Raw genomic sequence first — 14,119 nt, 5'->3', positions numbered from 1 at the left:
AACAATGTATGATGGAGAGATCAGTCTGTAGAAGTAACTTGTAACGAACGGTTGGGTTTTTGTTTTTCGCGTAAATTGAAAAACATGATTGGCGACATTCTGTCTGCTGCATTGAAAATGTGTACATAAATATTTTGAACGCAACAACAAATCATAGCAAAGGGTTGAAATAAATAAAGTGCAACCAAAGACAATTAAAGAAGAAGACATGAATTGGGCATGTTGTTATTCTTTTTTCTCAAGAACCAGAGATTAGCCCCATACATGTTCGTTGAGAAGTTGCAACTTTTTTTCGGTTTCTCTTTTCATTTTGCATTCGTAACAAAACCTAATTCTCTTATTTTAGCAATTTTTTTAACTTTTAAAAGAACAAAAACACTTCATGAAACATTTAATTAATAATTTAGTGCAAACGACACAGAAATTGGCAGGAACTTTTGAGAAAATAGCAAAATAAAAATTGTCGGTATCAAACCAGTAAGTTCGAAGCGCTTTTCCTACAAGTATGGGGCTAATCTCTGGTTCTTAGCACTAACACTATCAAAGCCCAATTCATGTCTTCTTCTTTAATTGTCTTTGAGTGCAACAACAAATGGTCACGTGGTAAAGGTTTGAAAAAATATATGAGAGAACGCATTTGAAATTACCTGTGTTTGTGTTTTGTGGTATTGTAAAAATGGAAAACAATCTACGTTTATTGAAGGTAAGAAATTGTGAAATGTGAATACCGTTTTCCATTGAAGCCTGTTTACATTAAACGGACTAAAATAATATATTTTTTATTCATTTCTTTTAGTAACAAATTTTATTTCGTGAAATTGACCAATCAATCCCATCAACTCCATCATTTTATCAAATATGTAAGAATATGTTTGCAACAAAAAAGTGGGTACCGTATTGATCTTTTAAAATTATAATTTTTTTTCACTCCTAGAGCGGTACGGGTTTGTTAGAAGATTCACCTTGAAGTTGCGAAGTGGCGTTGGCATTAAATTGTATTTTTGTTTTACCTGCCTTTTTCAGTTTGAACCCAAGTAGAGAGCAGTATATCTGATATATAAACTTTCTTTCTTTTGGATTTAAAAATATGAAAAATATCCGAAAATAATAAAAATATGTATTTCCCATTTATATATTTTTTCTATTTTTAGAATTTGCAAAGTATCATCAATATAATACCAAATATTACATTGCTTTCCCATTATTTTTGTCTATGATTGGTTCAAATTTTAATAGACGATTTCAATGTGCGGAAATTTTGGAAAGGAATTGTTAATAAAATTAAATTACCGAGCTCCTTAATACACCTTTTTATGCTAAAAGACTACAACTGCAAAAGAAGATTATAAATCTGCAACCTGGAACTAGGAATTGAACTTGATATTCTATGCAGGTAATGTTTAACAAAATTAACTTTTAATTTAACAAAATTAAATTCGAATTATTCTGTTTACTTTCAGAAAAACTAATTTAGCTTACAGGCTGCTGATTTATTGGAAATCTAGGTGCATCTACATATTTGAAGGACCATGCTAACATGGTTATTATTATAAGGAAGATAATGATTTATATAATTTATGTAATTGTATTTGTAAGTTATGTTAGAACAAACCACAAATGACAAGAACCAAATTTATTTGTCTATTGCATAATTCAAAAAATAATAAAATATTAAATATGTTTTATAAGAAACACATATTTTCTTTTATTTCAAATAAAATTAAATACGATTTTGGGGTCGCAATATATAAATTTTTTGATTGAAATTTATAGCCAATATTTAATTGAATGAATCAAATAGTTGATTGATTTTTGTCGCGAAATTAATTAAAATTTTAATTGATTCAATTAAAACTGTGATTGAATTTTATGTTAAAAATCAATCACGTTTTTAATTGATTCAATCACACAATTAATTGATTCCGTGACAAAAGTCAATTAAATTTTTAATTGAAAATCGTGTTGGTTTTCAATCAAAATGGGTGATTGATACTATCATTTTCGTGATTGAAGACATTTCAATTTAAAAAATGATTGAATCAGCGATTTTCGTGATTGAAATCAAAAAATTTTTTGTGTGTACCACGAAACTTACATACATACAATATTTTTAAATTATAATTCACAATAACACCAAAGTATTTGGTAATTTTGATAATTTTTAGGATTTCAAAGATACATTTTTATAATTCACAATAATTCATATTACGTTTAATTCAAAAATTTATTAATTTTAAATAAGACTAAATGTTAAATTTAGACAACCTGGATCCTCTTTTTATACACTCTTCCAGAATGAGTGATTCCAAGGAGAAAATGAGGAGCCTGGTCAGTTACTCAACTCGCAACATTCCCAGATGCTTTAGCATTAGCGTCAGAAATTATGTCATTTATCAGACCTAAAGATATATCAGGCGAACTGCTAGAATCACCCATAGTTCACCGTGCAACATGTGGAGTCGTCAATTTGCTCTGCCAAAACTATGACTCTCTGGTCATTACCCAGTAGAGAATGCCAAAGTTCATGGTGGACATTAAAGCCTCCTAGCATCAATCGATTATGCCCGCACAATAGCCACTCAATATTGGGGCTATAACCCGGAGAACCGATTTCAACACACAATTGAAATCAATTAACGATTCTATTAAACGTAATCCTTGTGCAAAATTTAAAGCAAATCAGGGCAAAACTCTGGCTCTTGAGGCCATATAAGTGCCAATCGGACGAAAGGTATATATGGGGGCTATATCTAAATCTGAACCGATTTGGCTGATATGTTGCATATTTTACGAGAGCCCCAAAAAATTCGATATATACGTCAATTACAACCAGATCGGTGATAAATATATATGGCAGCTATATCGATTGTCTTTGAGTCAAAGTAAAACTCTGTGCCAAATTTAAGGACGATTGGACTTAAACTGCGAGCTGTACTTTTTTTAATTTAATTTGTAATTTAGTTATTTTATTTTTTAGATTTTAATCTAAGACGATGTACAAATTTATTATACCCTGTACCACAGTAGTGGTGAAGGGTATAAATATCCACAAAATATTTCCAATTTTTAATTGAATCAATTAAAAAATTATTTTGAAGAATTTGCTCATGAAAGCAATGCATTTTTTAATCAAGTATTTTTTTATACACAATTAAAACTGTGATTGCTACTATCATTTTCGCGATTGAAGAAGACATTTCAATTAGAAAAATTAATTGGATCAATTAATTTCGTGATTCAATCAGAAAAAAAAACTTTTATATGATGGCATGGATTTCGGCGAATTCGTTACGCCTGAGCTCTTTTGACGAATTAAATGGTGACTACTACGTAATAATTTGAGTGTCAATAGTGTGACAGACATACTATTTTTGAAAACAAACTCGATGTTCTGCTCGATATGTTTGAATTCGATTTTGCATAATTCAAAAAATAATAAAATATTAAATATGTTTTATAAGAAACACATATTTTCTTTTATTTCAAATAAAATTAAATACGATTTTGGGGTCGCAATATATAAATTTTTTGATTGAAATTTATAGCCAATATTTAATTGAATGAATCAAATAGTTGATTGATTTTTGTCGCGAAATTAATTAAAATTTTAATTGATTCAATTAAAACTGTGATTGAATTTTATGTTAAAAATCAATCACGTTTTTAATTGATTCAATCACACAATTAATTGATTCCGTGACAAAAGTCAATTAAATTTTTAATTGAAAATCGTGTTGGTTTTCAATCAAAATGGGTGATTGATTCTATCATTTTCGTGATTGAAGACATTTCAATTTAAAAAATGATTGAATCAGCGATTTTCGTGATTGAAATCAAAAAAAATTTTTTGTGTGTACCACGAAACTTACATACATACAATATTTTTAAATTATAATTCACAATAACACCAAAGTATTTGGTAATTTTGATAATTTTTAGGATTTCAAAGATACATTTTTATAATTCACAATAATTCATATTACGTTTAATTCAAAAATTTATTAATTTTAAATAAGACTAAATGTTAAATTTAGACAACCTGGATCCTCTTTTTATACACTCTTCCAGAATGAGTGATTCCAAGGAGAAAATGAGGAGCCTGGTCAGTTACTCAACTCGCAACATTCCCAGATGCTTTAGCATTAGCGTCAGAAATTATGTCATTTATCAGACCTAAAGATATATCAGGCGAACTGCTAGAATCACCCATAGTTCACCGTGCAACATGTGGAGTCGTCAATTTGCTCTGCCAAAACTATGACTCTCTGGTCATTACCCAGTAGAGAATGCCAAAGTTCATGGTGGACATTAAAGCCTCCTAGCATCAATCGATTATGCCCGCACAATAGCCACTCAATATTGGGGCTATAACCCGGAGAACCGATTTCAACACACAATTGAAATCAATTAACGATTCTATTAAACGTAATCCTTGTGCAAAATTTAAAGCAAATCAGGGCAAAACTCTGGCTCTTGAGGCCATATAAGTGCCAATCGGACGAAAGGTATATATGGGGGCTATATCTAAATCTGAACCGATTTGGCTGATATGTTGCATATTTTACGAGAGCCCCAAAAAATTCGATATATACGTCAATTACAACCAGATCGGTGATAAATATATATGGCAGCTATATCGATTGTCTTTGAGTCAAAGTAAAACTCTGTGCCAAATTTAAGGACGATTGGACTTAAACTGCGAGCTGTACTTTTTTAATTTAATTTGTAATTTAGTTATTTTATTTTTTAGATTTTAATCTAAGACGATGTACAAATTTATTATACCCTGTACCACAGTAGTGGTGAAGGGTATAAATATCCACAAAATATTTCCAATTTTTAATTGAATCAATTAAAAAATTATTTTGAAGAATTTGCTCATGAAAGCAATGCATTTTTTAATCAAGTATTTTTTTATACACAATTAAAACTGTGATTGCTACTATCATTTTCGCGATTGAAGAAGACATTTCAATTAGAAAAATTAATTGGATCAATTAATTTCGTGATTCAATCAGAAAAAAAAACTTTTATATGATGGCATGGATTTCGGCGAATTCGTTACGCCTGAGCTCTTTTGACGAATTAAATGGTGACTACTACGTAATAATTTGAGTGTCAATAGTGTGACAGACATACTATTTTTGAAAACAAACTCGATGTTCTGCTCGATATGTTTGAATTCGATTTATGGTTTCGTACATTATCTAGCTATGAAAAAGACACATATTTTTCAAATAAAAAGTCGAATGAAATTGAAAACTCAAACAATTAAAAAGTTTACTGATATAATTAACTTTTTAATCAAATTAAATAAGATTTGGAAATGGTGAAGTATTGTTGCAGGTACGAGATCATCGCTAATATATAAGCTGAAAAACGAATGGAATGAATTTAAGCCAGTATTGGAGATTTTCCCCCAAAATGGGGATATTTTTTCGTGAATGGGGACGGAATTTCTGAGCTGGGAACTTGGGAATTTGATGGGGAATTTCCAGAAATTTGGGGATTTTTGTGGGGATTTTTCGAGAAATCGTTTTAAACTTTTTTAACAAAATTTAATTTGTATAGGAGATTTTCTCAAAATTTTATTTCTTTAGAAAATTTTTTTTAAATTTTATTTCTATAAAAAATTTTCTCAAAATGTTATTTCTATATAGAAAATTGTCTCAAAATTTTATTTCTATATAGAAAATTTTCTCAAAATTTTATTTCTATATAGAAAAAATTCTCAAATTTTTAATCTATCTATAAAATTTTCTCAATTTTTGGTGTTGTGGTTCTTGATCTTATTACAGCTTGCTGGATTTAACAACATTTTAATTTTTAAATTATTACTGTTTTTTTACACCAGAGCCTTATTCATTTTTTCAAAAAAAAAAACTTCTCAAAAATATATTGGGGACTTTTGTGAGGAATTTAAGTTTAAATTGGGGATTTTTGGACACGAAAACATCATAATTTGGGGACAAGAGCCATACTGGCAATACTGCCTACATAGAAAAAAATTTCACTAAAACATTTCCAATTAAAGTCCTTATTAAGTTTTAAAAAATATTCGATTAAAAATTTAATGGATTCAACAATTTTTTTAATTGAAACAAAAATCAATCACACAAATTAATAATATCAATTAATTTTTTAATTGACTTTCAATTACTTTTTTAATTGATACGATCATTTCTCTGATTGAAGACATTAATTGGATCAATTAATTTCGTGATTGAAGACAAGAAATATTTTTTTTTGTGTAGTATCGGCCACATTCGAAACAGACATTGGGACTATTCTAATCCCAAATCAATGCAATATTTTGTATATCACTTACCTTGGGAGGTGGATGACGCATTTTCTTTATATGAATATCCAAATCATCTAATGATGAATTAGCTTCAGTATTTGCCATATTAAAGTCATCACGATCTTCATGGTTAGTGGATGAACAATCAAGACTTCGTTTATCATCATCTTCAACCCCATCAGTTCTTAGACGTTTCGACATTATTCCCTCCTTGGATTTGCTTTTCCTCAATTGTTTCGCATGATCTGTGCTACTTGAGACAGCACTATTAGCGCCCCCGGAATAAGAGCGTGAACGAGTACGATTATCGCGAATCATATTTTTATCTGCATCTTCTGGATCAAAGTCGGTCACAAAACGTTTATTACGTGAACGTTCTCTGTTAGCACTAGGTGACGTGTCAGTGAAACTGGAATTGGAATTTACAGAATTGGAACGTGTTCGACGTCTAGGGGTGTCTTGCGTAGAGTTGATGACTTGTTTTAAAAATTCCTTTTGTTTTTGTACAAATTCTGAATTTTCAGAGCGCATATTTGTACGCTTGCCAACGCCATCACCACCACCACCGTCACTTGCTTTGCTCACAAATTCTTCGGATGGCCATTTTTTCAACATTTGATGAGAAAAGGAAGAATTGCTTAAATCGCTCTGCTCACTGTCATGCATACTTCGAGGACGATGACGCCTCTTTTGGAGATTAGTATCATCTTCATTATTTTTCAAAGGTACAAATCGACTTTTGCGATGACGTTTCTTCATATGGCCCGAACTTTCCAATTCATAATCATTTTCTGGATTATTGATAGTGTTGTTGCTATTATTAATAGTACTGTTACTGGATCGCTGACGAGATGTATAGGAATGATCATCGGAAGATATTGATAGATTGTTGTTGGTGTTACTTTGATCTTTGGATGCCTTCACCTTGCGTGTCTTCTCCATCATGGCATCAGTTACGAATTTCTTTATAACCTTAGAATCATTTTGGGTTTTTTGTAATGCCAAAAATTCTCTAGATAATGGTGTACTACTCCTCTGTGGCATAGGCGATTTTTCCTCTAATGGTGCAACCGCTTTCATACTTTGAGCAAAACTTTGTGCCAATTTCTTGGCAGTGGATATTTTTATTTTTTTAACTAGGCCACTATCTTCTTGGACCATAAGGGGCATTATACGTTTATCACGTTCAAAATTCGGATTTAGATGTTGTTGAAATCTCTCCTGAGAAATCTCATCTTCCAAATGTAGATTTGATGATGATGATGTAGTATCTTTGCCATTGTTAAATTCTATCGCCCCAGAATTGTTTGCTTTGATTTTGGGTTGTATTTCATCAACATTGCCCACAGAAATGACATTATATTGTGATATCTTCTCCTGGTCTATGTTCTGTGAATTTAAATGGGCAAATTGTATTCTCTGGGATGGACTATCCTCTTCTATAGCTTCATATACAGCCGAGGCCATTGATTCAAAATCGTTACTGGCCAAAGTATTAACATCCATGGCTAAGTTGTTGTCATTAAAAAGCCCGCATTAGACCCAAAATATTTGATAATTCATCAGCCTATCCGCTGGATATACTAGGTCTATTTATGGGACAATCTGAAAATCCAATACAAGAACAAATTAAGGAAAGAATGCATGACTAGGAAGTTTTCTAAAAATAATAAATTTCCTTACATAAGTCCACAGCAATGGGGTTGTTCAACCGATTGCCTTTTCTGCTAAAAGGGATTTCAGTTTTACAATAAAACCCACAAAAATGTTTTGGCCTTTTTACGCACAACAAAAAATATAAAAATTTTGCTTTAATGTGCATATATATTTTAGTTCACTTGGAATAAGGCGACCCCGCAATTTGATTTGTATGTTCGTTCTTGGCTGATGTTCGTGTTTGTTTTTCTTTCTAGAGCGTTTGAGTCGTGCTGAGTGCAACCTGCCTCGCTCAGAACTAAAAAAAGAAACAAAGAAATATAACAAAATAACGAATTGATTATTGAAATTTCTTATTTTTTAATACCGACAACGACTAAGACAAAATCGTTGTAGAGGTTTGTCGTCGTCGTTGTCGTTAAAAACAAAATGCTCGTTCTTGTCAGTCCGTCACTTGTCCCACAACACAACGTATTTAGGTATTTTGTATGTTTATGGATGATTTTGTTGTACTAGTTTCTGATATAATTATCATCATAGCTCGCCATCTTCATCATCATTGTCGTCTTCGTCGTCGGTAGTCGTTGTTTTTAGTTAGTCGGCTATATAGCAGACCGTCTCTCATCGTGACCGTAGTAATCAGAAAAGTCGAAAAGAAATTAAATAAAACATTGTACAAGAGCACACCATACGACAAACTAACAAACTCACCAAATATATGAAAAAAAAAGAGTAAGAATACAAACAAAACAAAAAAAAACAAATACGCAAAATATGGGAGCCAACACACAGCAACAGCAGCTGCCGTAGTTGGAGAAAATCATAACAAACACCTAAACACCATGCCCATACCCACAATAATAACACATGGCAAAATATTCATTGGGGGAAAAAAGAGAATTGAGCGCGCGCTTCTATGGTCCACCAAAGGCATATGAGGCATGTGGAGAAATTTTGACATATACAAATATGCAATACACTCATAGAGACCAATAATTGAGGGAGTCGGAAATGAATTTGTAAATGAGTGGAGACTTTTAAAGATTTGTACAAAATGTATATATTTATTAAAAAAATATAATAAAAATTAATTTTCGATAATAATAGGTATGTTTGATTTATAATTTGATGTATAATAATTTTTTTTATTTTTTTAAACTATAAATTATTTTTATTTGGAATTTATATAATTATTTAGCAAAGGATTGCTAATTAAAGATATATACGTAAAATTGTTTTACTATGAAATTTTAAAATAATGAATATCTTGAAGCAATAAGAAATGTACTACTAATTTCGCACAGTTGTACAAGGTAACTGGTGCGAAGTGTTACCAAGTTCAAACCGGTATATTTTTAATCCTTCGCAATTAAATACAATGAGTCGATAGTTTTACTATGATTTGAGGCTAAAAGAAATACAAATCTGCAAAAAAAGTCTGCTGAAAAATGGAAAGTATTCATTCCTGTTTAATAAAATATCAAATTTATTATTTTGTAACCCAATTTCCTCAAAAGATGTGTTTATATGGTTGAAACCAACAAAAAAAATAACCTAGGGGATATTAAAAACCAATAATCATCTATAAGGAATATGTCAGGATACAATTATTTATAAGGTACCCTCTCTAGAACAAAAATAGCAACAACAAGTATATACAGCAGTAAGTTCGGCCCGGCCGAACTTCTAGAGGTACCCTCTCTAGAACAAAAATAGCAACAACAAGTATATACAGCAGTAAGTTCGGCCGGGCCGAATCTTAAATACCCACCACCATGAATCAAATGTAATAGTTTCCTTTGAAAACTGTGTCGTAGCGGGTTAATTGATAATATATAGAATTTCGGGGGGTTTGATGACAAATATTCTCCCCAGCAAATCAGTTCATCCAGTACGCTTCCCAAAGATAAATTTAAAGATTCTACCTATGAAGACTACATCAGATTCTGGATTAAGAAGAATCATTTTTATTTGAGTTTTAGAGAAATCGTGCATATCATGCAAATGATGAAATAACGCCTTGATTTTAAATCTTAAATCTGTAGATTTTTACCGTCATTATTTAAATTATTGCGAGTAGTAAAATCTGGAAATTGTACTTTCAGTTGCAAGCCATTTTCATGGGCAGTGCGCCTGCTATATATTGAAAGAAGAGTTTTCTTTTAAAAAAATACTTTATACGAAAGGGTAATTTCGTTTGTCTAAAATTTCATTCCGGAGGAAAATATTTTTTCAAGAAGAGAAATCGGTCTATATCGATGCCTTACCAAATGGACCGGTAAAAATAAACGCGAGGGTCTACAATACCAGTATATTTACATTTTCGAGCAAATCGGATAAAAACTACGGTTTCTAGAAGCCGAAGGAGTTAAATCGGGAGATCGGTCTACGGTGTGTGTCGAGCCAAAACATGGTTCGACACACACCATATTTGGTCCTAGAAATAAAAATTAAAATAAAGTCCTAGAAATAAATTCGGTAGGTAACATGGTCCAATACTCATCATTTTCGACACACCTCTTAATGGTCCTCAAATACCTCTAGAATTCCGATTTCAGACAAATTCGGTAAAAACTACGAATTCTAGAAGCCCAAGAAGTATAGTTGAGAGATCAGTCTATATGGGGCCTATACCCAAATATGGACCGATACGGACCATTTTCGGCACATTTTGATGGTCCTAAAATACCTCTCGAGTTCCAATTTCAGGCAAATTGGATAAAAACTATGGATTTTAGAAGCCCAAGACGTAAAGTCGGGAGATCGGTCTATATGGGGGCTACACCAAAACATCGACCGATACACCCCATTTGCGACACACCTATTTGTGGTCCCATAATACGTCCAGATTTTCAATTTCAGGCAAATGAGACAGTATAGTTTCTAGACGCTCAAGAAGTAAAATCGGGAGATCGGTCTATATGGGAGCTACACCAAAACATGGACCTATACACCCCATTTTCGACACACCAGTTTATAGTCCTAAAATCACTCTAGATTTTCAATTTCAGGCAAATCGGGTCATAAATACAGTTTATAGAAGCCCAGGAATAAAAATCGGGAGATCGGTCTATATGGCGGCTATACCAAAGCAAGGACCGATACGGACCATTTTCGACACACCACTTTATGGTCCTAAAATACCTCTAGATTTTCAATTTCAGGTAAATCGGATAGAAAACACAGTTTCTAGACGCCCAAGAAACAAAATCGGGAGATCGGTCAATATGGGGGCTATACCAAAACATGGACCGATACGGACCATTTTCGACAAACCTTTTTATGGTCCTCAAGCACCTCTAGATTTTCAATTTCAGGCAAATTGGATAAAAACTACAGTTTTTATAAGCCAAAGACCCCAAATCAGGAAGTCGATTTTTATGGGGACTATATCAAAACTTGGACCGATATAGCCCATCTTCGATATAGCCCATCTTCTCTTATCACTGAGTGCTGCCGGATTCCATGTTAAGCTCAATGACAAAGGACCTCCTTTTTATAGCCAAGTCCGAACGGCGTTCCACATTGCAGTGAAACCACTTAGAGAAGCTTTGAAACCCTCAGAAATGTCACCAGCATTACTGAGGTGGGATAATCCACCGCGGAAAAACTTTTTGGTTTTGGCAGGAATCGAACCCACGACCTTGTGTATGCAACGCGGGCATGCTAAGCATTGCACCAGGGTGGAAAATGATTTTGTGTTACTCCTGAGAAATGTTCCTTATTGGTATGGAAATACATTATGAGTGAAAAATATTCAACTGCATGCAATATTTTTGGAATTTCTGTACCCAGTGATGCCCAATGTTTGGGGCATGTATTCGCCCAGTGACGCTTTTATTGAACTAACTCCCTCCAATTTTGATCGGGTTGTGGTTCAAGATGATGCCATTTGGGTTGTTGAATTCTATGCAAACTGGTGTGGCCGTTGTCAGAATACAAAAAATTGGCCAAAGCTTTGAAGGGCGTCATCAAAGTAGGAGCTGTGGATGCTGATGAGAACGAATATTTGGGTGGTCAATATGGTGTATGTGGTTTCCCTACAATCAAGATATTTGGTGCTAATAAACGCTCGCCCACGAACTACAATGGACAACGTACGGCAAAAGCTATTGCGAAGCCGGCTTGGGCCGAAGCTAAGAAAAAAGTTTAAGCTGCTTTTGGAGGTGGCAGCAGTGGTATCTCCTCTGGTGGAGATAGTGGCAAAGATGACTTCATTAAATTGACAGACAATAACTTTGATAAATTGGTTTTGCGATCTGAAGACGATTGGTTGTTCGAATTTTTGGCCCCTTGGTGCGGTTATTGCAAAAATGTATCCCTTGAATGGGTTAGAGCAGCTACAGAACTAAAGGATTAAGTTAAAATGGGTGCCTTAGATGCTACGGTACATTAAAGCAAGGCTGCTGAATATGGTGTATGGCTGTGGTGTATGGATGTGAGGCTATCCCACAATTAAATACTTCCCCACTTACAAGAAGAGCTCATCCGATGCCCAAGAGTACGATGGTGGACGCACATGCTCTGACATTGTCACATGGCAAATGTATCCGCCCCAGAATTGGTAGAGATTATCGATGGATCCTCATTTGATGGTGCCTGTGAAGGAAAACCATTGTGCGTTATCTCTGTTTTACCTCATATACTTGGCTGTGATGCAAAACGCCGCAATAAATTCTCGTCCACTTTACATGATTTGGGTGAGAAATTCAAACAGAAAGCCTGGGGATGAGCTTGGTCAGCCATATATATGAAGTTTAAGCATTTATGGATTATAATTGCTTGATGTTAACACATTTGGGCAAATTCAGTGCCTTACTACAGATCCTACGGTTCCGATTGTTCTGTCACAACTTTTCAATAAATAAATACGACCATAAATAATAATTAAAAATATCAACAATATTTTTTGACATTTTGATGAGCCGTTCAAAGTCACCTGATGAAATAAGGCTACCTTATAAATAATTGTATCATGTAATATGTCACGTTTTTCTTTAAAAAATTTAACTCTTTTCAAATTTTGGTATAACAACAAACAAAATGTGTGCAGATCGCATTTAACCCTTATATTATGTTTGGGGTCATCTGATGATGATATGGTATTTTTCATCAGCGCATTTCTTAATGTTGGAATATAATTAAAAGTTCTTACTACTCAGCAAGAATTCACTACATGTCAACAAATTATGCGTTGAGTAGTAAGAACTTTTATTTATATTCCAACAGTAAGAAATGCGCGGATGAAAAATGCGACGTGGGTCATCAAATGACCCCAACATAATATAAGGGTTAAAAGCTTTCAAGAACATTAAAAAATACAAAACAATGCTCATCCTTGTGTTTGTTGTGTTGTAGCTTTCGTTACCGTTACAGTTTTATAGTTATGCTATGTTCCCACTGACTCGTTTTCCTCATTAGTTTTTCCAAATTGACGGTTGCCATGGAAATTCCAAATTCCTATTTACTCTAAATTCCAATATACGCACCGTTTGCTCAAATAAATACTATCGCAAAAGGAAAAATAAATACGATCGCAAAGGGGCCTTTACATTATAAAATCGACGTGTTTTGGAGGAAAACTTGTGTTTTGAACTTGATTTTTTGTATGGGGGAAACGACTCGTTTTAAAATGCTTATAAAGTGCTTGGTGAGAACGCAGTATTAGTCTCAATACACACGAAGTTGCACACAGGCAACTTTACGGTCGAAAGGGTTAATGAAAATTATTTTCGACTTGGCAACCATTTTTTTCCAGCATATGCATATAAAATTTTTAAGGTTATGAACCATCAGCGTTGCCACAAAGAAATTTTATTTTGGATATATCCGAGTACAGCGATTAAAATGGTCAAAAGGAAAGAAAACCTGGCCCAAAGCCTAAAACATGAAATTATCTTACGATTTTTCGAGGAATTCAGGTTCGTAAAAGTACCCGGCGATAAACGTATCAATTCTGAATAAAAACTCCCTGGAAATCTTTTCCCCAATCCCTGTTCCCCTATTCTAAACAAAATCTCCCAGGAAAATTTTTCACTTTTCCCATTTCCCTTCCCAGCAAAAAAATTTGGAAGTTCTTCCAAAGGCACAACTTTAAAAGCACTTCCAGAACTACCCAGGAAGTTCTTTTCATTCAATTTTTATAACATGCTTTTTTCATAT

The 14,119-nt window shown here is 33.2% G+C and overlaps 1 protein-coding gene, 1 long non-coding RNA gene and 1 pseudogene across 3 annotated transcripts in view; 2 read left to right on the top strand and 1 right to left on the bottom strand.

The window, feature by feature from the left end:
• The window catches only part of Zmynd8 (Zinc finger MYND-type containing 8), a 33,025-nt gene that overhangs the window by 15,134 nt on the left and 3,772 nt on the right, over positions 1 to 14,119 (bottom strand). For both annotated transcript variants that reach the window (XM_075290071.1, XM_075290073.1), the window contains exons 2-3: positions 7,985 to 8,255; positions 6,329 to 7,906 (exon numbers count right to left, since the gene is read on the bottom strand). In XM_075290071.1, coding sequence (XP_075146186.1) covers positions 6,329 to 7,807 — 1,479 coding nt within the window. In that variant the 5' untranslated portion in view covers positions 7,808 to 7,906; positions 7,985 to 8,255. The remainder of the gene's footprint in view (positions 1 to 6,328; positions 7,907 to 7,984; positions 8,256 to 14,119) is intronic.
• Positions 8,230 to 9,061, top strand: LOC142220759 (uncharacterized). The gene is made up of 2 exons (XR_012717914.1): positions 8,230 to 8,436; positions 8,498 to 9,061. It is a non-coding gene; the product is annotated as an uncharacterized LOC142220759 (long non-coding RNA).
• LOC142220757 (protein disulfide-isomerase A6 homolog) lies at positions 11,773 to 12,689 on the top strand (annotated as a pseudogene).

This window comes from Haematobia irritans, chromosome 1 (assembly GCF_050003625.1).
Source record: "Haematobia irritans isolate KBUSLIRL chromosome 1, ASM5000362v1, whole genome shotgun sequence".
NCBI lineage: Eukaryota > Metazoa > Arthropoda > Insecta > Diptera > Muscidae > Haematobia > Haematobia irritans.
The sequence above is the reverse complement of the archived record's forward strand: the minus strand, read 5'-3'. Positions and strand labels throughout refer to the sequence as shown.